At 47.8% G+C, this 24,141-nt stretch overlaps 1 protein-coding gene across 1 annotated transcript in view; it reads left to right on the forward strand.

Annotated features, from left to right (window-relative positions):
- Window positions 1-24,141, forward strand: part of DALRD3 (DALR anticodon binding domain containing 3) — a 177,799-nt gene that overhangs the window by 28,131 nt on the left and 125,527 nt on the right. Inside the window, exons 3-6 of the mRNA XM_085624347.1 lie at window positions 4,315-4,607; window positions 5,519-5,577; window positions 16,879-16,995; window positions 21,106-21,176. Coding sequence (XP_085480473.1) covers window positions 4,315-4,607; window positions 5,519-5,577; window positions 16,879-16,995; window positions 21,106-21,176 — 540 coding nt within the window. The remainder of the gene's footprint in view (window positions 1-4,314; window positions 4,608-5,518; window positions 5,578-16,878; window positions 16,996-21,105; window positions 21,177-24,141) is intronic.

Genomic DNA, 24,141 nt, shown 5'->3' on the forward strand with positions numbered 1-24,141 from the left:
TTTTCCAAGGTGTGTCCTCTTGAGTGCAATGACCCAGTAGTGCTTGATCACACGCCCCCATTGTCCATCACACTCCAACTCCCACAATGCTTTTCATGAGGCAGTAAGGTTACCATGTGATCCTCGTGATGTTACTCGATTACTGCCTCAAATGTCTCGATGTCAACAGGTAGGTGGGACACAACGGGGGGCTGGTGCACTTACAAAGACACGCGGTTGCCACTCTTTAAAATCAGCGCTGGGTCCAGGACCTGCTTCACAAGGTGATAGCCTCGCTCAGCTCCCTTTCTCACCACCATACACAAAATTCGCCGGCAATCCTCAGGCTTGTGATGGGGAGAGCGGGTCATGTCCCCCAATATAAATCCTCCAAAATTTGCTGTCGTCGGGGACCCCCAACCCTGCAGGGCGGTCATGGCTAATACGGGAGACAGCGGTTCCCGCAATTAAACATCAAACAGGAAATGCGCCACACCCGGTTCCTGGACAAGTTGCTTTATTTAAATTTGCACAGGCAGTCACGTGTCAGAGGCACCTGACGCGTTTCGGCAAATAGCCTTTTTCCAAGGTGTGTCCTCTTGAGTGCAATGACCCAGTAGTGCTTGATCACACGCCCCCATTGTCCATCACACTCCAACTCCCACAATGCTTTTCATGAGGCAGTAAGGTTACCATGTGATCCTCGTGATGTTACTCGATTACTGCCTCAAATGTCTCGATGTCAACAGGTAGGTGGGACACAACGGGGGGCTGGTGCACTTACAAAGACACGCGGTTGCCACTCTTTAAAATCAGCGCTGGGTCCAGGACCTGCTTCACAAGGTGATAGCCTCGCTCAGCTCCCTTTCTCACCACCATACACAAAATTCGCCGGCAATCCTCAGGCTTGTGATGGGGAGAGCGGGTCATGTCCCCCAATATAAATCCTCCAAAATTTGCTGTCGTCGGGGACCCCCAACCCTGCAGGGCGGTCATGGCTAATACGGGAGACAGCGGTTCCCGCAATTAAACATCAAACAGGAAATGCGCCACACCCGGTTCCTGGACAAGTTGCTTTATTTAAATTTGCACAGGCAGTCACGTGTCAGAGGCACCTGACGCGTTTCGGCAAATAGCCTTTTTCCAAGGTGTGTCCTCTTGAGTGCAATGACCCAGTAGTGCTTGATCACACGCCCCCATTGTCCATCACACTCCAACTCCCACAATGCTTTTCATGAGGCAGTAAGGTTACCATGTGATCCTCGTGATGTTACTCGATTACTGCCTCAAATGTCTCAATGTCAACAGGTAGGTGGGACATGTGTATACATATATATACATTAAACAGAAAGACAATTATGAGACAATGTTTTCCAAGGTTCATGTGTTCCTCTCGATGAGTATGAATAAACTTCCGGAGATCAGCTGGGTCGTCAAATGAAAATGTTCTTTCCTTGTAAGTCACTTTGAAGAAACAGGGGTGTATGATGCCATGGCGAGTGTTCATGGATTGTAAGGCCGGTCTGAGATCTAGGAATTCTTTGCGTCTATTGGCAGTTGGTTTAGACACATCCTGACTGAAAAAAATCTTGTGGCCAGACCAGAACATCTGCTTGTGTTGTTTGGCTGCAGCGAGGATTGCCATAAGGTCGGAGTATAATAAAAAGTGGGCAATGATACCTCTTGGTTTGGTGGCAGAGGATGCGTTTTGAGGCCCTAATCTATGCGCTCTTTGAATATTAAAGTCAACTGATTTTGGGAGACCAACAAGCTGCAAAACCTGAGATTTCAAGAAGGAGATCATGTCAGAGCCTTCAGAACCCTCCGGGATTCCGTAAATGCGCAGGTTGTTACGCCGATTCCGGTTTTCTAAATCCTCAGTAGATTTTTTAAGTTGATTAACTTCTTTTGGTTAGGGCGTCAACTTTAGCAATAACATACTGCGCGTCGCTCACCTTCTGTTCAACATCAGAGAGTCTCATGTCAAGACCAGACCATTTTCCTCGATTCTTTGGAGAGTGGTGGTGGTGTCCGACATGAATGGGCGGAAGAGACGCAACTCCTCCATGATGTCCTCTAATGTGATGGGAAGAGGAGACTTGGTGGGAGAGGAGGGACCCTTTTTGAGACGTTTGCTATTGTTGCCTGTAGAATCTTTTCGACCTCCAGAAGCGGACCCTGAAGTTCCATGAGATTTGTTAGACTGCGAAAGATCCATAGTCGCTAGAAATAGAGTTGTTGAGGAACAATAAGCAAAGTAGATGCAGTGGAGACCGAAAGCGTGGAAAAGCAGCCAATATAATAGCAGAAATGACTGTATGTGCTTGTAGGAAAAAGTGAGTAGCAAAAGGAAACTACCCAGGGGCAAGTACAGTTGGTAAAACAAGCTCGTAAGAAAAAAGAAGATCCAACTGCAGTCAAGGAAAGGAATGGCAAGAAAAGATAAAAGAAAAAAAAAAAGAAAACCGGTTCCAAAAAGCCAAATAGAAATTAAAATAACAAATTAGTATGCGCCAAAACACTGCAACGCCATCCAAACCAACCGCAGGTAGAAGGGAGCAGATGCAAAAGTCTTAATACATATAAGCTGAGGTGAATTGCATCACAGGTGGCTATCAATGAGCAGCAACACATCCATAGTGACTACAAAAGTGCTAGGTGGGGTAAAGCCGTATGGTTTGCACTATAGAAAAGCCACATATAATAGCTGCTGCAGTGTTGATCAAGTTGCCGTACAATTGAATGACCTATTATGAATACACACACCAGCTTAGCTGCAATAACTATAAGGCTGAGGTGAAATAAGATGCACATTTAAAAGTGACCACATGATGGCTGCAAGGTGCAGAGACGACTAAAGCAGAATAGAGGTCTAAAACTGGAGCGAAGACAAAATTGCAGCTGTAGGATGAGAAAATATCTGCAGGTAATGTTAAAGTGCCTCCCATCTGTTGTTTGAGCGGTGAGGTAAGCGCACGTTTTGGCAGCCCTGAGACTAATTATAAGGAGGGAGAGTTGCGCAGTGCCACTCCGAGCACGCGTGAAATTGCGGCCGCAATGCCGGGCATACCACGATGAAACAAAGGCCAGAAGCGTATTACGTTGGTCGGAAACTCGCCACTGTCAACATGGCGGTTTCCGACATAACTCACATCGTTTTGTGAGCGGGCACAGTTCAGGAAGAAGTCCCTTCGTGGTAAAGTTCCGCTGCCGCCGCACGCTCCCTCCTTGCCGCTGACTCCGCGCGCTCCCTCCACGCGCTCAAATTTAAAGATGATTTAACAACTATTGCGGACTGGATGACATATAACTGTCTTCAATTGAATGCCAGCAAATCTGAGATCTTGTTGGTCAGGAAAAATACCATCTGTGGAGTGAGCACTGGTGGCCGCCCACCCTGAGCCTCCCGCCTGCCCCCAAACAGACGGTCAAAAATCTGGGCATATGGGTCAACTGCATTGACCTTCCAGGCTCATACTAAGGTGGTAGCTGGAGTCTGCTTTGGGCTCTTACGCGGTCTTAAACCTCCGTTGAGTTTTTTTTATGCTAACACCCGTCAGGTTATCATCCAGGTGACTGTACTATCCAGGCTGGACTACGCAAGCTCTCTATACCTAGGGGACAACAGAGCAGAGATACATCGCCTACAAAGGGCACAAAACGCTGCCAGCTGGATGTTCCTCAGCCTGCTGAGAACCTGCTCTATTTCTAACTTCCTAAGCAGACTACACTGGCTTCCGGTGGAGAAACGCCCATAGAATTCTGAATGCCTAATCCCCCCGATAGTTTAGCCGATCTTCTCACGCCCTACACACCCACCCGCCAACTGCGCTCTACTGGTCAGCACCTGGCGGCTGTTCCATGGGTAAAGAGAGCAGGAGGGCGCTTTTTCCGCCTTCTTGCCCCTAAACTCTGGAATTCCCTCCCGGTGAGCATCAAAAGAATCAAAAATCACGTGTCATTCCGAAAGGCTATTAAAACATCTCTATCCCAAGTAATCTGCTGCCTCTCATCTGCTCCTTTTGCTCTTCTGTTTGTTTGAAATCAGCGCTGGGACGCCCCTTTGCTGGGGCTGCCATGCACTTTACAAAATAACATAACATAACAAAATAAATAGTTTCTGTATGTATTTATCTGTAAAAATCAGTAAATACGGAAAACGAGGGGCCCTCTTTATAATGTATTTTCAATGAATAATAAACTGGTAGTGTGCCAATCGCTAAACCAGCGAGACAGCGCCACCATGTGGCAGACTGTCATAAGTGCCAGGGTTGACAATTAAGTGCGTTGTCATAAACTCCGCATGGTGCCGTAAACGTTGCTGTTACTTTTCAGGGTGAATGTTCATCAGGTCCCAGGATTGCGCAAGGAGGCAGTCGGTCTCTTCCTGCGACAGCTGAAGGTCTCTTGGTCATCAGAAGTGGACGCCTCATCCATAGACGCTGGGACTCGGGCATTCAAGCAGGCGCTAGAAAACTCTGCCTATGCCGAAGCCTTTGGGGTGGAGATTACGACACAGCCCCACCCAGATGCACCCCCGAAGGACGCTGTCTGCCGAGTGCGCTTGAAAGAGTTCTTGGAGCAGCGCCAGCTGGAGGGGTATGACCCAAACTTGGATTTGTTTACCGGTAAATGGAAACCGAAGTCCCTGTCGCTTGGTCTGCCTTGTATGTCTTGTTAAATATAGGCCGCACATTAGTAAGGCAAGCAATGCATACATTTACATTTTTGTCATTATCTTGACATCTTAATCTAGTACATACACTGAACCACACCATGTGCACAATACACAGAAATGATAACTTTTATATAGTGATGTTACTATAGCTGAACGTATGGAACCCAGAAGGATGGAAGGCTGAGTCTGCCTTGGCGGGATTCAAACCCATGCCCTTCAGAACACTGCACTTTGTCAGGGGAGAGCATTCGGCTCACTGAGCCATCCTGACACAACTTACACAACATCAGTAGTAAAAATAGAAGAAAGCAGGGAACCTGTTTCTTGCCTCTAGCACTTTTTGACGTGTGTTCCAGTCTGGTTTGTACTTTTAAATAATTAAAAGGTGCCCCCCTTAAAGCTTTGGTGTATGAAAAAGGTTTACATGCTCCGTCTTAATGTTTTTTTTGTAATTTTGGGAATGTTGAGCTCGTTTGAAGAGGGTGATGCACCATAGAATCTGCCATCAGTCATTTGGTCTCCAAAACCCATTTGGTAAGGGTCAGTCCTTGCCCCCAGAAATGGCACATATCGTGGAGCTGGCCTATCGAAGGGAGGGCAGAGATCAGAGGAAGCCCTCTTTAATTAGCCTGGTTTATTGTGTTTAATTGGCGTGACAGCTCAGAGTCTGACAAACTACCCTTCTCAGCAGAGTCGTCTCAACCTTTCATCTACACCAGGTCAATAAAGTACATATAGTGCTCGACTTTGCCTGCTTTATTATCTTTTACCTTCAGAATGCAGTATTTCCGAGCACACCCCGCTGCCTTACTTCGAATGCTTAAAGTGTTTTCTAATTGTGTGTATTTTTCATTTTTTAAGTTCTAGAAGGCAATCTCAGACACGTAGCAGAGCTACATCAAGCTGTACTACAGTGCCAAGTAAGTGTGCATGTTCATTAATTTGTAAGGAGCTAGACTCTGAGCGCGACTTTGTAGAATCTATCTTACTTTTAATTTCAGAAGGCATCATCCAATAGAACTGGGTGGTGAAGATAAGCATTACTTTTTAAAATGAAATATCATACCCCTGTTCAAGGGTGCATAAACTTTTATGCATATTAAAATGGGGTACGCAGACAGCACGGGGGGAGGGAGTTAGGGGGGGCCTCGCCATACTGTAATAATGTAAGGCAAGCACTGTTTTGAAGAAAAGTGCTTATTGCCACATTCCACCAGCAGAGTCTCCTACCACCTGGATTACACGATCTGTGTCACAGAAATCACATGCTTTGCTCAGAATCTGCATCCACACTCCTCAAACGCACCCTGCCTTCTAAGACCTCAACACAGTCCTACAAAGGAAAGGATGAGGTACGGCAGGAAGTTAAAGAGAAATGTGAGAAGCAAAGAAAGGGTACAGGAAAGACCAACAACAGGACAGAAGTGTCAACGAGCATGAAGACAACTGAACAAAGCTTAATGCAAAAGCAACCAGGGGAGAGCTAACCCAATGGGGCTGCTCCATAAGCAGTGAACCCAGTACCAACATCCATGTGTGGTACCCCGAGTCTAATGCACTCACTCCTCCACCTCATCGAATCCCTTCCCTCATCCGTTGGACCAACCCTGCTGCACGCGGACTGTTGTCTTTGAGCCAGCTAGCTCTGGCCGTTTTCCCTGGCTCTTCCCTCCTGCCGCCACTGTGCTTTCATTCTAAGACTCCCCTCCCCCTTCTTTCCACGACTTGTACAACTTCTCTTCAGTCGCTACTCCTCTTGAGGCCAACTTAGTTCTAAACTAGCCAGTTAGTTTCTAACTCTGCAGTAACTCTCCAACTCGATCCCACTCCTCTTCAGAAGATCACACACGGACCCCTCACCTTAATAGATTATCCACCTTAGTCTTCGATCTTGATGTGTGGAAAAGGGACTAGCAATCACCCAATGGCCACAAGAAATTCGATTTTCCTTCTCCAGCGAAATTTGAGATAATCAGTTTGAGTTCAGAGTCCCAGGAGCAGCTGGTTCCAGCGGGTACAGTCCAGACAGAAGTATGCGCCTTCCTTTGTGGGGTGGTAGAACCGTGGAACCCGCTGCTGAGAGGAAGGGGTTTGCTGGTTTGCAGGCGGTAAACCTGTTACTGATGGAAAATAGGCTCTTGAGGGATCTGGTAGAGCACAAACCGCTTTAAGTGCACTCTTGTGCGGGCAGACCTTCAGTGGAGGGCGTCAGTACTGGAGAGCTGTGTTCAGACTAGCAGGCTCTTCAGAGATTCTTCAAACCACAGGCTGCATACCCTGGGTGATGCCAGTGCTTACTGAGGCCAGTCCAGGAAGAGATTGTAAGCGTTGAGCTTGTGCGGGCAGGCCTTCCGTGGAGGGCGTCAGTACTGGAGAGCTGTGTTCAGACTAGCAGGCTCTTCAGAGATTCTTCAAACCACAGGCTGCATACCCTGGGTGATGCGAGGCTTACTGAGGCCACTCCAGGAAGAGATTGTAAGCGTTGAGCTTGTGCGGGCAGGCCTTCCGTGGAGGGCGTCAGTACTGGAGAGCTGTGTTCAGACTAGCAGGCTCTTCAGAGATTCTTCAAACCACAGGCTGCATACCCTGGGTGATGCGAGGCTTACTGAGGCCACTCCAGGAAGAGATTGTAAGAGTTGAGCTTGTGCGGACAGACCTTCAGTGGAGGGCTTCAGTACTGGAGAGCTGTGTTCAGACTAGCAGGCTCTTCAGAGATTCTTCAAACCACAGGCTGCATACCCTGGGTGATGCCAGTGCTTACTGAGGCCAGTCCAGGAAGAGATTGTAAGCGTTGAGCTTGTGCGGACAGACCTTCAGTGGAGGGCGTCAGTACTGGAGAGCTGTGTTCAGACTAGCAGGCTCTTCGGAGATTCTTCCGACCACAGGCTGCATACCCTGGGTGATGCCAGTGCTTACTGAGGCCACTCCAGGAAGAGATTGTAAGCGTTGAGCTTGTGCGGACAGACCTTCAGTGGAGGGCTTCAGTACTGGAGAGCTGTGTTCAGACTAGGAAGCTCTTCAGAGATTCTTCAAACCACAGGCTGCATACCCTGGGTGATGCGAGGCTTACTGAGGCCACTCCAGGAAGAGATTGTAAGAGTTGAGCTTGTGCGGACAGACCTTCAGTGGAGGGCTTCAGTACTGGAGAGCTGTGTTCAGACTAGCAGGCTCTTCAGAGATTCTTCAAACCACAGGCTGCATACCCTGGGTGATGCCAGTGCTTACTGAGGCCACTCTAGGAAGAGATTGTAAGCGTTGAGCTTGTGCGGACAGACCTTCAGTGGAGGGCTTCTGTACTGGAGAGCTGTGTTCAGACTAGGAAGCTCTTCAGAGATTCTTCAAACCACAGGCTGCATACCCTGGGTGATGCGAGGCTTACTGAGGCCAGTCCAGGAAGAGATTGTAAGCGTTGAGCTTGTGCGGGCAGACCCTCAGTGGAGGGCGTCAGTACTGGAGAGCTGTGTTCAGACTAGGAAGCTCTTCAGAGATTCTTCCAACCACAGGCTGCATACCCTGGGTGATGCCAGTGCTTACTGAGGCCAGTCCAGGAAGAGATTGTAAGAGTTGAGCTTGTGCGGGCAGGCCTTCCGTGGAGGGCTTCAGTACTGGAGAGCTGTGTTCAGACTAGGAAGCTCTTCAGAGATTCTTCAAACCACAGGCTGCATACCCTGGGTGATGCGAGGCTTACTGAGGCCACTCCAGGAAGAGATTGTAAGCGTTGAGCTTGTGCGGGCAGGCCTTCCGTGGAGGGCGTCAGTACTGGAGAGCTGTGTTCAGACTAGCAGGCTCTTCAGAGATTCTTCAAACCACAGGCTGCATACCCTGGGTGATGCGAGGCTTACTGAGGCCACTCCAGGAAGAGATTGTAAGAGTTGAGCTTGTGCGGACAGACCTTCAGTGGAGGGCTTCAGTACTGGAGAGCTGTGTTCAGACTAGCAGGCTCTTCAGAGATTCTTCAAACCACAGGCTGCATACCCTGGGTGATGCCAGTGCTTACTGAGGCCAGTCCAGGAAGAGATTGTAAGCGTTGAGCTTGTGCGGACAGACCTTCAGTGGAGGGCGTCAGTACTGGAGAGCTGTGTTCAGACTAGCAGGCTCTTCGGAGATTCTTCCGACCACAGGCTGCATACCCTGGGTGATGCCAGTGCTTACTGAGGCCACTCCAGGAAGAGATTGTAAGCGTTGAGCTTGTGCGGACAGACCTTCAGTGGAGGGCGTCAGTACTGGAGAGCTGTGTTCAGACTAGGAAGCTCTTCAGAGATTCTTCAAACCACAGGCTGCATACCCTGGGTGATGCCAGTGCTTACTGAGGCCACTCCAGGAAGAGATTGTAAGAGTTGAGCTTGTGCGGACAGACCTTCAGTGGAGGGCTTCAGTACTGGAGAGCTGTGTTCAGACTAGGAAGCTCTTCAGAGATTCTTCAAACCACAGGCTGCATACCCTGGGTGATGCGAGGCTTACTGAGGCCACTCCAGGAAGAGATTGTAAGAGTTGAGCTTGTGCGGACAGACCTTCAGTGGAGGGCTTCAGTACTGGAGAGCTGTGTTCAGACTAGCAGGCTCTTCAGAGATTCTTCAAACCACAGGCTGCATACCCTGGGTGATGCCAGTGCTTACTGAGGCCACTCTAGGAAGAGATTGTAAGCGTTGAGCTTGTGCGGACAGACCTTCAGTGGAGGGCTTCTGTACTGGAGAGCTGTGTTCAGACTAGGAAGCTCTTCAGAGATTCTTCAAACCACAGGCTGCATACCCTGGGTGATGCGAGGCTTACTGAGGCCAGTCCAGGAAGAGATTGTAAGCGTTGAGCTTGTGCGGGCAGACCCTCAGTGGAGGGCGTCAGTACTGGAGAGCTGTGTTCAGACTAGGAAGCTCTTCAGAGATTCTTCCAACCACAGGCTGCATACCCTGGGTGATGCCAGTGCTTACTGAGGCCAGTCCAGGAAGAGATTGTAAGAGTTGAGCTTGTGCGGGCAGGCCTTCCGTGGAGGGCTTCAGTACTGGAGAGCTGTGTTCAGACTAGGAAGCTCTTCAGAGATTCTTCAAACCACAGGCTGCATACCCTGGGTGATGCGAGGCTTACTGAGGCCACTCCAGGAAGAGATTGTAAGCGTTGAGCTTGTGCGGGCAGGCCTTCAGTGGAGGGCGTCAGTACTGGAGAGCTGTGTTCAGACTAGCAGGCTCTTCAGAGATTCTTCAAACCACAGGCTGCATACCCTGGGTGATGCCAGTGCTTACTGAGGCCACTCCAGGAAGAGATTGTAAGCGTTGAGCTTGTGCGGGCAGACCTTCCGTGGAGGGCTTCAGTACGGGAGAGCTGTGTTCAGACTAGCAGGCTCTTCGGAGATTCTTCCGACCACAGGCTGCATACCCTGGGTGATGCCAGTGCTTACTGAGGCCAGTCCAGGAAGAGATTGTAAGAGTTGAGCTTGTGCGGGCAGGCCTTCAGTGGAGGGCGTCAGTACTGGAGAGCTGTGTTCAGACTAGCAGGCTCTTCGGAGATTCTTCCGACCACAGGCTGCATACCCTGGGTGATGCCAGTGCTTACTGAGGCCAGTCCAGGAAGAGATTGTAAGCGTTGAGCTTGTGCGGACAGACCTTCAGTGGAGGGCTTCAGTACTGGAGAGCTGTGTTCAGACTAGCAGGCTCTTCAGAGATTCTTCAAACCACAGGCTGCATACCCTGGGTGATGCCAGTGCTTACTGAGGCCACTCTAGGAAGAGATTGTAAGCGTTGAGCTTGTGCGGACAGACCTTCAGTGGAGGGCTTCAGTACTGGAGAGCTGTGTTCAGACTAGCAGGCTCTTCAGAGATTCTTCAAACCACAGGCTGCATACCCTGGGTGATGCCAGTGCTTACTGAGGCCACTCCAGGAAGAGATTGTAAGCGTTGAGCTTGTGCGGACAGACCTTCAGTGGAGGGCGTCAGTACTGGAGAGCTGTGTTCAGACTAGCAGGCTCTTCAGAGATTCTTCAAACCACAGGCTGCATACCCTGGGTGATGCCAGTGCTTACTGAGGCCACTCCAGGAAGAGATTGTAAGAGTTGAGCAGTGGTTCTACCCATGCTGCCATGTGATCCTGCACCTGGCAGGGGTATGCACATCGTCTTTGTGGGTATCTTGGTTGAAACAAGCCGGGTTTAATGACACTGGAAATATGTTCTGTCTGAGACAATTCAACATTTAAAAGGCCTGCTAGCCTTAGGTTTCAGAATCGGGATGTTGGTCCATCCAGCCTTAGATCGACCGATCTCCATTGTTAACATTAAAGCATCTTTGCTGAAAATGTTCTTCATTCTGAGCTCTGCACCCTGCACATCTCCTACTCACCAGGTCGGTCAGTGAGCACAAGGACAAAGAGAGGAAAGGGGAGAAAATGAAAGTGTTAGTAGATGGCAAATGATAAAACTGAAACTAATCCTAGATAAACATCATGAGCCAAATTCTTTCAGTTTCAGCTCTTTCCTTGTTTGCAACAGAGCACGTGAGGCAGAAACGATACAGAAATGTACGCAGCACAGCAGTATCGACTATCGGAGTCATAATCTGCTGTAATGATAACGAAATGAGGGGATTTGGAGGAAGAGGGGCTTGCACATCACGGGTCCTTGTGTCCTACACCATACTTGAGGAAATGGGATAGACAAGTTTGAGGAAGAGGCGTGGCCTGGCTCAAGACTGAGGGCTCCATTTCATGTACTATAATTACGTGGTGCAGAAAAGTACGAGAGGCGGCATCGCTTGAGTTTATCCCTGTAGATTTGACAAATGCACGGTACAGTCACCAGTGGCACATTCCATGTACTATACGTACGTGGTACAGAGGTGTTTAAAGTACGAGAGGTGGCATCGCTTGAGTTTATCCCCATAGATTTGACAAATGCACGGTACACTCACCAGTGGCACAATCCAGATACTATACGTACGTGGTACAGAGGTGTTTAAAGTACGAGAGGTGGCATCGCTTGAGTTTATCCCCGTAGATTTGACAAATGCAATGGTACAGTCACCAGTGGCACATTCCAGATACTATACGTACGTGGTACAGAAGTGTTTAAAGTACGAGAGGGGGCATCGCTTGAGTTTATCCCTGTAGATTTGACAAATGCACGGTACAGTCACCAGTGGCACATTCCATGTACTATACGTACGTGGTACAGAGGTGTTTAAAGTACGAGAGGTGGCATCGCTTGAGTTTATCCCTGTAGATTTGACAAATGCACGGTACAGTCACCAGTGGCACATACCATGTACTATGCATACGTGGTACAGAAGTGTTTAAAGTACGAGAGGCGGCATCGCTTGAGTTTATCCCCGTAGATTTGACAAATGCACGGTACACTCACCAGTGGCACAATCCAGATACTATACGTACGTGGTACAGAGGTGTTTAAAGTACGAGAGGTGGCATCGCTTGAGTTTATCCCCGTAGATTTGACAAATGCACGGTACACTCACCAGTGGCACAATCCAGATACTATACGTACGTGGTACAGAGGTGTTTAAAGTACGAGAGGGGGCATCGCTTGAGTTTATCCCTGTAGATTTGACAAATGCACGGTACAGTCACCAGTGGCACATTCCATGTACTATACGTACGTGGTACAGAGGTGTTTAAAGTACGAGAGGTGGCATCGCTTGAGTTTATCCCCGTAGATTTGACAAATGCAATGGTACAGTCACCAGTGGCACATTCCAGATACTATACGTACGTGGTACAGAAGTGTTTAAAGTACGAGAGGGGGCATCGCTTGAGTTTATCCCTGTAGATTTGACAAATGCACGGTACAGTCACCAGTGGCACATTCCATGTACTATACGTACGTGGTACAGAGGTGTTTAAAGTACGAGAGGTGGCATCGCTTGAGTTTATCCCTGTAGATTTGACAAATGCACGGTACAGTCACCAGTGGCACATACCATGTACTATGCATACGTGGTACAGAAGTGTTTAAAGTACGAGAGGCGGCATCGCTTGAGTTTATCCCCGTAGATTTGACAAATGCACGGTACACTCACCAGTGGCACAATCCAGATACTATACGTACGTGGTACAGAGGTGTTTAAAGTACGAGAGGTGGCATCGCTTGAGTTTATCCCCATAGATTTGACAAATGCACGGTACACTCACCAGTGGCACAATCCAGATACTATACGTACGTGGTACAGAGGTGTTTAAAGTACGAGAGGTGGCATCGCTTGAGTTTATCCCCGTAGATTTGACAAATGCAATGGTACAGTCACCAGTGGCACATTCCAGATACTATACGTACGTGGTACAGAAGTGTTTAAAGTACGAGAGGGGGCATCGCTTGAGTTTATCCCTGTAGATTTGACAAATGCACGGTACAGTCACCAGTGGCACATTCCATGTACTATACGTACGTGGTACAGAGGTGTTTAAAGTACGAGAGGTGGCATCGCTTGAGTTTATCCCTGTAGATTTGACAAATGCACGGTACAGTCACCAGTGGCACATACCATGTACTATGCATACGTGGTACAGAAGTGTTTAAAGTACGAGAGGCGGCATCGCTTGAGTTTATCCCTGTAGATTTGACAAATGCACGGTACAGTCACCAGTGGCACATTCCAGATACTATACGTACGTGGTACAAAGGTGTTTACAGTACGAGAGGTGGCATCGCTTGAGTTTATCCGTGTAGATTTGACAAATGCAATGGTACAGCCACCAGTGGCACATTCCAGATACTATACGTACGTGGTACAGAAGTGTTTAAAGTACGAGAGGTGGCATCGCTTGAGTTTATCCGTGTAGATTTGACAAATGCAATGGTACAGTCACCAGTGGCACATTCCAGATACTATACGTACGTGGTACAAAGGTGTTTAAAGTACGAGAGGTGGCATCGCTTGAGTTTATCCCCGTAGATTTGACAACTGCACGGTACAGTCACCAGTGGCACATTCCAGATACTATACGTACGTGGTACAGAAGTGTTTAAAGTACGAGAGGTGGCATCGCTTGAGTTTATCCCCGTAGATTTGACAAATGCCCGGTACAGTCACCAGTGGCACATTCCAGATACTATACGTACGTGGTACAGAAGTGTTTAAAGTATGAGAGGTGGCATCGCTTGAGTTTATCCTTGTAGATTTGACAAATGCAATGGTACAGTCACCAGTGGCACATTCCAGATACTATACGTACGTGGTACAAAGGTGTTTAAAGTACGAGAGGTGGCATCGCTTGAGTTTATCCCCATAGATTTGACAAATGCAATGGTACAGTCACCAGTGGCACATTCCAGATACTATACGTACGTGGTACAAAGGTGTTTAAAGTACGAGAGGTGGCATCGCTTGAGTTTATCCCCGTAGATTTGACAAATGCACGGTACAGTCACCAGTGGCACATTCCATGTACTATACGTACGTGGTACAGAAGTGTTTAAAGTACGAGAGGTGGCATCGCTTGAGTCTATTCCCGTAGATTTGACAAATGCACGGTACAGTCACCAGGGCACATTCCAGATACTATAGTTGCGTGGTAGAGAAGTGTTTCAAGTACGAGAGGTGGCATCGCTTGAGTTTATCACCGTAGATTTGACAAATGCACGGTACAGTCACCAGTGGCACATTCCATATACTATACATACGTGGTACAGAAGTGTTTAAAGTACGAGAGGTGGCATCGCTTGAGTTTATCCCTGTAGATTTGACAAATGCAATGGTAGTCACCAGTGGCACATTCCATATACTATAGTTGCGTGGTAGAGAAGTGTTTAAAGTACGAGAGGTGGCATCGCTTGAGTTTATCCCTGTAGATTTGACAAATGCACGGTACAGTCACCAGTTGCACATTCCATATACTATACATACGTGGTACAGAAGTGTTTAAAGTACGAGAGGTGGCATCGCTTGAGTTTATCCCTGTAGATTTGACAAATGCACGGTACAGTCGCCAGTGGCACATTCCATATACTATACATACGTGGAACAGAGGTGTTTAAAGTACGAGAGGTGGCATCGCTTGAGTTTATCCCCGTATATTTGACAAATGCAATGGTACAGTCACCAGTGGCACATTCCAGATACTATACGTACGTGGTACAAAGGTGTTTAAAGTACGAGAGGTGGCATCGCTTGAGTTTATCCCCGTAGATTTGACAAATGCACGGTACAGTCACCAGTGGCACATTCCATGTACTATACGTACGTGGTACAGAAGTGTTTAAAGTACGAGAGGTGGCATCGCTTGAGTTTATCCCCGTAGATTTGACAAATGCACGGTACAGTCACCAGTGGCACATTCCAGATACTATAGTTGCGTGGTAGAGAAGTGTTTAAAGTACGAGAGGTGGCATCGCTTGAGTTTATCCCCGTAGATTTGACAAATGCACGGTACAGTCACCAGTGGCACATTCCATATACTATACATTCGTGGTACAGAAGTGTTTAAAGTACGAGAGGTGGCATCGCTTGAGTTTATCCCTGTAGATTTGACAAATGCAATGGTACAGTCACCAGTGGCACATTCCATATACTATAGTTGCGTGGTAGAGAAGTGTTTAAAGTACGAGAGGTGGCATCGCTTGAGTTTATCCCCGTAGATTTGACAAATGCACGGTACAGCCACCAGTGGCACATTCCATATACTATACATACGTGGTACAGAAGTGTTTAAAGTACGAGAGGTTGCATCGCTTGAGTTTATCCCTGTAGATTTGACAAATGCACGGTACAGTCACCAGTGGCACATTCCATATACTATACATACGTGGTACAGAAGTGTTTAAAGTACGAGAGGTGGCATCGCTTGAGTTTATCCCTGTAGATTTGACAAATGCACGGTACAGTCACCAGTGGCACATTCCATATACTATACATACGTGGAACAGAGGTGTTTAAAGTACGAGAGGTGGCATCGCTTGAGTTTATCCCTGTAGATTTGACAAATGCACGGTACAGTCACCAGTGGCACATTCCATATACTATACATACGTGGTACAGAAGTGTTTAAAGTACGAGAGGTGGCATCGCTTGAGTTTATCCCTGTAGATTTGACAAATGCAATGGTACAGTCACCAGTGGCACATTCCATGTACTATACATACGTGGTACAGAAGTGTTTAAAGTACGAGAGGTGGCATCGCTTGAGTTTATCCCTGTAGATTTGACAAATGCAATGGTACAGTCACCAGTGGCACATTCCATGTACTATACATACGTGGTACAGAAGTGTTTAAAGTACGAGAGGTGGAATCGCTTGAGTTTATCCTTGTAGATTTGACAAATACACGGTACAGTCACCAGTGGCACATTCTATGTACTATACGTACGTGGTACAGAAGTGTTTAAAGTACGAGAGGTGGCATCGCTTGAGTTTATCCCTGTAGATTTCACAAATGCAATGGTACAGTCACCAGTGGCACATTCCATGTACTATACGTACGTGGTACAGAAGTGTTGAAAGTACGAGAGGGGGCGCAGCGCAAGTTTAGTCCAGTAGAAGTGACAAGTGTGCTAGTACATCACCAGTGACACATTTCATGTACTTTGTGAGGTATAAAAATATGAGTGAGAAGTGACCTGGCATGGCACAGGACTAGTGGTACTTTTCATCTTTCAAGTCTCGGTTGGTGGTACAGAAAAATGTAATCATGAGTATGATGGGATGGGGCGATGTATTGGCACACCCCCGGTTGTGTGTGACCTGAAATGTGTATAAATGTTACAGAATATATATGTGAAAGGTGATACAGCATGATACAGGTTCACGTGGCGCATTTCATGTACTATCTTTGTACAACCAGTACATATATGTATGGAGAGGAGTGCACAGTGTGGTTTTATATACCATCCTTGTGTAAATGCTGCCCAAAAGTTGGAGGATTAGAGGTGAAATGTCAATTAAATGCAATATTACTGACCTAAGTCGAGCATTTAATATACCATCTTTAAATAAGTGTTATAGAAATGTAGCGAAATATTTCATGTACCATACGTGAGCGGCAAAGCAGTGTGTGAGGAAGAGGGGCAGTCCTGTAGAAATTACATTGGAAGTCACCAAACGAAGTGGCGGTAGAACACATCATTTTGTGTTATGCAACAGCCTGGCGGGTTACATGAGAAATACTTGTGTGTAGGTGGGACAAAGGTAGAGCGGCAGTGTGCGGATACCAAAAGTGTGTTAACTGTGTTACGTATTGGAGCAGTGACAGTCGCTTCCTCTGTACATTAACTCTTTGCGCCCTGCTCTTAGGACGTGCCAGGCGGCTGCACAGTCATCCATGTCGTGAACTGTGAGGATGAATTTCAGCAGCAGAAGATGGACCTGCTCTGGCAGCTGTTGGACACCAGTTCACACATGGTCGCACAGGTATACAAGTGACAGATTACACTGTTGCTTCATGTATTTTAATACCAGTATCTGTTTATTTTAAATCCTTTTCAGAAGGCTTTATTTATCCTGAGCATTCGAAAGGAAAAGCTTGGCACGAATGTTGCATTTTCACTTGAGGCTTATAGTAGACACCGATGCAAACAAGTATTTTACTCCTTACTTTTGTAAGTAAAATGGTTTTTAAGAGTAAAAAATTATTTCTTTTTCTTGCTCGAAGAATTTTTTCCAAGCATTTTTCTTGGTTTTTATTCGGTATAGGTAAATCACATCGGCACTCAAGACATAAAGTTCTTACTGCCTCATATGTGAGATATTTAAAGTGAGTAATAACTGCTAAATCTGGTTATAATTTTAAATGTAGGTATTTCCATTTTTTTAAATAAAAGCCACAATTTCTAGCCCTAAATTCACTTGAATGAATTTTGTTTTCAAAGCAAAACCAGAGGAAATGATGGACGGAGTGTTGAACATTGCAAGCACTCACCCCCAGTCAACTGATCTGGGTTTAATCCATCACCGTTCTTTAGCCCACTCTGCCACCCCAGTTCAGACATGGCCATATGCAAATCAGTCTGACCCTGTGCCTCATGGGAACAGTCCAGCCCGAACTGCCAAGCCATGTCTTCCCTGGACCGGAAACAAGCTTCCTAGGACCTGAATTTTGTAAGACCCCAGGCCCCCTTTCAGGCCGGTCAGTATGAACAGTAGTGTGTCTTGTGGTGTGTAGCTGCGGGTGTCCCGGACTTGGACACATTTCTAGTGTGGTGTAGGCGGAAGCTCAGATACAGTCCTGTATTTTCAATGTTACATTGTCTCCTGTGGCTTTGGCACATTCCTGGTTATGGTGAGTGAAACAGACCTAGGCTGTCAGCTGATGGGCTCCTGAAAACACTTCCACTGGCTCGGGGAGGTGGGAGCCTGTTGCAGATAGGTTGAGCAGCAAGAAGGCCAGTAGTTGAAGTCGAGGAAGGACAACCCTCAGCTGCTCACCCTTCCATAGTCACGACAGTAGGCTGTCTGCCCGTGTTGGCTGGGACAGACTAATCTCATCACATATTCAAGGGGGGATAATCTCTGGTGACTCGTCCAGAATGGTACTTCCTGCCTCTTATGTCATTTACTGGGTTAGTTCACAATGTAGGGCTCTCACCTGCCCAATGAACAAGACCAAATGGATACACTCAGTATGTGGGAAATTATCTTTATTGTACGGTTAATTAAAACCTTTACAATTACGTATAAAAACGTGCATACCAAAAAGCATTTCAAATCACCTAATAGGAAAACACACTAGTTAAAAAAAGCAAATAAACAACGGAATGTAAACAGGGAAGTTGAGGTCAGACTGACCGACTAGAGTAACAACATATCCGAGCAGAAAGACAAGTCCAAAGTGATGATATATCCTGATGGGGAGAGATGACCGTGGCAATGCAAAGGCGACTGGAGGAAGACGTACCTTAGTCGCCATCAAAGTGCTTGTGCATAACTAATTCATAAAACAATTCACTAGGTAAAAAAGTGCTGTCTAGCATAGAAACAATCCTGGTTAAACGCTCACATGCCTTAATCGCCAACCAAGTGCTTGTGTATAACAAATAGTAAAGCGCTTGCGCTTCCCAGGCCCCACTCTTTGATAGAAACGGTTCAAAGTAGACTCTGGGCGCTTTGATCTTGGCAGCACGCGCAGGCTGCACAGTTTTGTATTCCCCAAGATGCCACTGCTAGACAACCAGCACTGGCTCCTGCCATGGGAAGGCTGGTGTAGCTTTCATGATGTGACTGGTGCTTGTTGAGCTGGGACAGATATTTGATGCAGTCACAGTCATCTCACCAGATTAATGCTGAACTCTGAGTGAGGTTAGTGTCCTGGATGTATTTATATACTATAGGGTGCAACACATGGATCCAGGGTTTGGGAAAGATTCCCTCGTGAGCCTGCGGAGTATCCACCCTAATGTACCGGCCCGCCAATGCAAGAGGATGGGTGGCTGAGTTATATCATCATGGCGACAAGACTACGACGGCTGCAGAGGTCAAGCTTCAGGGGAAGAGGGAATAGGGCCTGAGTGTTTGCCTCGCCCTGTAAACGTGGCGATATTGCTGCAGACAAACTGGGTCGATAAACCCAGACAGTGACTCATACACTTTAATTTCCTGAGTAAAGTTTAGTGTACCCCCAAGAGGCTACACCTTATGGACAGTACTTGCACCCCAGGATACCCTGCTGACCCTGTGGATTTTTATGATCCTGGCCTGGCTCTTTCCACCCAATACAGTGTTTTTGCTCCAACCTATTTCCCACTGAGATTTCGAGGACCCCCCTCCACATCATGCCGCTGATGCTAGCTTTTGTTACAGAAATACCTCGATTGATTGCATTACTTTTGCTACTTGCCTGGCGCTGAATAGCTCCGCCTGGATGAGAGGGCCCGGTCTGCGAGTTCCAGATTGGCTCCGAGACACTGTATTTTGTCATGAGTGCCCTGAATTATACACATCTTTACAGCCCCCCGAGATCCTGGCTGAGAGACATATAATCTCCCTTAAGACAGTATCTGTCTGGTAGGGCACAGATGCAGACTATTGACCCCAGATTCTGATTACAATACTTAAAAGATGTGTATTGTGTCCAAACTGGGCTCTTATCTGGATGTGGTCCCACATCACGTAACATGCAGTTGACAGATTTTTGTTTTATGTAGATAGTAAAGTGGGTGACTGCTTTCAACACTGAGATCCTTTTGTTTCCTGCAGTTCATACATTGTAATCCTTGTAATATAGCACAGTGAGCTATGAAGGGCACATGACTCCTACACCTTGTAACCCTGTCTCATGTAACTCATCTTGTACATTGATTAACACATGTACATGATTTATTGTCAGTGTATAATGTGTATGTTACGTTAAGACCTCTGACACCCTGCATTGGGTTGCGTAACGCTATAAAGAAATAAAACCGTTATTTGTGTAAATACTGGGACAGACCAACACATCTGACATTCTTACAGTGCATGCATCTCATATACAGGGGCAAAGGCAAAGGCATGCATCTCTTAAGTACCTGTGAAGAGATAACAAGCTGGGTGCCTGTTTCCCCTCTGTGGCATTTACATTTAAGTCTGAGGTTCCAGGCCGCCTCCAGTCAGGATATTCAAACAAAAGGAGTCCTGATGGCCCCTTAACTTCGTCCCCGCTGGAGGTGAAAAGAAACCCCCTCGCTGCCTGCATGTTGCTGCTGGGAATTGAAAGCAGACAACGTACAGGCGCTGCTGAACGTGTCCCGGTGTCTGAAACCGGTAGAAGTTCAGCATATTTCTGTGGTGGGGGGACAGCGTCCACCCTGTGAAAATGGTGGGGGGACGCTGTGTACCTGCGTGTACCCCTGACTGGTGCCCTGCCTGCATTACACTTTACTTTCCATTCTTCTTTTATTATCTGCCTTCAGGTCTCACGAGAGGCTATTGCCTGTAATGGTGGTCAACTTTGCATTTTATGCTTCTTTTTTCCTTATGCTTATTACGATTATGTTTTGTGTTGTTTAGAAATAAGGCTCCCTGTTTTCCGTTTTTACTGATTTCTACAGATAAATACAGACAGAAAACATTGATTTTCTTGTCTGTATTTATTTTTAAATATGGATAACAACGGAAATTGGGTTGCTTTTTGAGTAATTCTAAATACTTACTGCCATGACTGCCAGGCCAATAGATATGTGGATTGATAGATAAGTGGGTTAAGAAAGGAAGTTTAGTAAAGAGGCTTTAACAGCAGTAAATATGCACAAGGTTGATACTGAAAAGTGCATTGATTTATCTTCTGCAGGTGTTCATAGCACTGAAACATGGCAGACATTCAAGCATGTGTGCATATTTATTGGTTAAATAAATGCTAATTTCAGCTACATGTTTTACAAACACCAAAATAAATATGGATAAATACAGATAAAATTAGCAAAAAATAAATATGGATCAATACAGACGGAAATGGCAAAAAAAAAATACCATAAAACCAGGAGCCCTATTTATAAATCTAATTAATAAGACTTTGAAATAAAAATACTTCTCTCTTATGCTCCTCCACAGAAACATCTTGTATGTGGGCCGGTGAAGGTTTCAGGCTCCCCTTCTGCTGCCAGTGCTGGTAATTTCTTTCAGTAAGTACTCACTTGTAAATGCTGATAGTTTACGTGGGCCATGTGGCCCTTCCATGATTCTATGTGAAATAGTTTTCTTGAAATCTTTCCTCATCAAACTGCCCCCTGTTTTCAATGAGCATATTTGTTGGTTGATATGATCGCTTGTTCAAGGACACTTTTAACACCAAAGCTGATGTAACTAAGGACAAATCTCTGATGCGATGTGCTCTTCATGTTGGTATTCAGCTTTTCCCCAGCAATGGCCCGTGTCCAATATCGCTAACCCAACACCCCTGTCCACCCTCATTCCCCTAGACAAGTCCAGTTCAAACCCCATCTTCTTAGTGTTAGTTTGATTGCACCCTTTTTCCTGGGTGCTTGTAGGAATGTGCGCCTTTTTGCATGGTTGCCCCCCCCACTTTTTGCCTGATGTTGATGCTCTTTCACTGAGTGTTGCCTGTGTCCCTGCCAACCAGGTACCCAGTGTGAGAAAGTGCCATCTTTCTTGCATGGTATGCCCCCACTTTTTGCTGATTTGCTGATGTACTTTGACTGAGTGTGCCCTGAGTTCCTGCCAATCAGGTACCCAGGGCCCGTGTTCCTTCCCTAAAACTGCATGAAGCCTAAACCCAATTGGCATCTCTGGCCACCTGTAAGCCCCAGGTAAATGGTACCGTAGGTACCCAGGGCCTTGTAACCAGAGAAGGCCCCTAAGGGCTGCAGCACTTATTGTGCCACCCTTAGAGGCCCTGTACCCTGACACACACACACTGCCTTTGCAGGCAGAGTGTCTTGGTGCAGAACAAAACAGAGAGTCGACATGACACACATCCCTGTGTGCCATGCCCACAACACACACTGCCCTGGCATACCTCAGTCACCCCTCTAGCTGGGTGCCCTATGCCAGTGGTGTGGGTACAGGTGCATGAGCCCTGTGTCCCTACAGTACCCAGGTCCATTCCTGGGCACTGTAAGTGCAGTGCTGCCATTAAGAGTATATGGTAAATGGTACCGTAGGTACCCAGGGCCTTGTAACCAGAGAAGGCCCCTAAGGGCTGCAGCACTTATTGTGCCACCCTTTGAGGCCCTGTACCCTGACACACCCACACTGCCTTTGCAGGCAGAGTGTCTTGGTGCAGAACAAAACAGAGTCGACTTGACACACATCCCTGTGTGCCATGCCCACAACACACACTGCCCTGGCATACCTCAGTCACCCCTCTAGCTGGGTGTCCTATGCCAGTGGTGTGGGTACAGGTGCATGACCCTGTGTCCCTACAGTACCCAGGTCCATTCCTGGGCACTGTAAGTGCAGTGCTGCCATTAAGAGTATATGGTGCTGGGAGGTCGTCAACACGAACTCCACAGCACCATGATGGCTACACTGAAGACTGAGAAGTTTGGTATCAAACTTCTCAGCACATTAAAACTACACTGATGCCAGTGTGAGATTTAATGTAAGATGCATGACAGAGGGCAACTTAGAGTTGCCCCCTGAACCTAACCTACAATCCACGTCCTGTCTGAGGGGCTGCCTAGGCTGCCACACAGCATACATGTTGCTGGACCCCTGGGTAGAGAGCCAGCCGCTCTCCTGGGCCTGCAACAATGCACATCCTTTGCGAGGTGCTAGGTCTCCTCCCCCAGGATGGGCAGGGGAAGCTTCAAAGGCATGCCGCCTTTGTGAGCTTCTCCAGGCCACTTGCTGTACTCAGCAACTGGCCCCCACCGGTTCTGGCCCCCACTCTGGCGGGACTGGCGGGAAACCCCAAGGAAGGAAAGGGGGTGTGCCAGCCTCTGCCAACCCCACCCCTCAGGTGGGGGAGACGAGGTGAAGCACATCTCCGGGCTCTCGCCATTTTGAAGATGGGGAGCCCTGCCCAATCGGGACTAGGCTCCTACCCCCCTCCCACTGGAGAGTGGCAGGATAGGGGGTGTACCCACCCCAGGGAAGGGACCCATTGGTCCCTGCCCTTTACCTACCTGTAACGCCCCTAAATTTAGAATTTAGGGGCACCTTGAACCTTCCTTCCTCAGATCCCGAATCCGAAACGAGCACGAAGAACAAGAAGAAAGAAGACCTGCCGTGCAGCTGCTAACAAGAGGAAGACACCAACTAACTTGGCCCCAGCCCTACAGGCCTGTCGATCCTCGAACCTGCTCCTGCTTAAACCCGGCGTCTCCAGTGGCCAGCAACCACAAAAACCCCGGAGAACCTGACTGCCTTGTGACTCTGAAAAGACTGGGACTCCCACGAGCAGTGGTTCTGCTCAAAGCAAGTAACAAGCCCCTGGTGCCAACCAGGAACCGGGACTCCTGCACCCTCCAAGCCTGGCCTGTGCCGGAGTGGACAAAGACCCCGATGACATCCCCCCGGCAACTGTGACCAAGAATCCAGCACCCAAGGGCCCACCCCGACGCTCCTGACGACGCCTGCAGCCTCAGAACCAGGGACCCCTCCAACCGCGACCAGCTGAGGGTAAGATTTCCCGACGCAAAAAGACACCCTTGCACCCGGCGCCCTGCGGCCCCCTGTGCCCAGCTCCTGGGTGCCTACCTAACCTACAGCTTCCCAACTTACCTCTCGAAGTGGTGGTCGCACCTGAAGAATCTTCGTCCCCGAGCTTGCAGCCTTTGTTCGTCATTGAGCTTCTCCATTGAAATCCATTGAGCGCCCGACGGCTCAAAAGCACCCTGCACCCAGCCGCCCGAGTGTCCCTGGCAGTGCAACCTCTACTGTAATCTACTTCCCCATTTGCCCTGAGCAAGTGACCAGGAGCCCAGCTCCCACCACCGCGTGGCCTGCCTGCCAGCAGCCACCAACCGAAGGCCCCCTGCCCGCCATAGGCTAACATTGGGCCTAACTCTCTCTGCACCCGGCTGCCCCTGTGCCGCTGAGTGTGTAACAACTGTACCTACCTGACCCTGGGAGACCCCTGAGTCTATGCCCAGAACCTTAACTCTGCCAGTCGAGTACTTACCC

Source organism: Triturus cristatus, chromosome 9 (genome assembly GCF_964204655.1).
Source record: "Triturus cristatus chromosome 9, aTriCri1.1, whole genome shotgun sequence".
Lineage (NCBI taxonomy): Eukaryota > Metazoa > Chordata > Amphibia > Caudata > Salamandridae > Triturus > Triturus cristatus.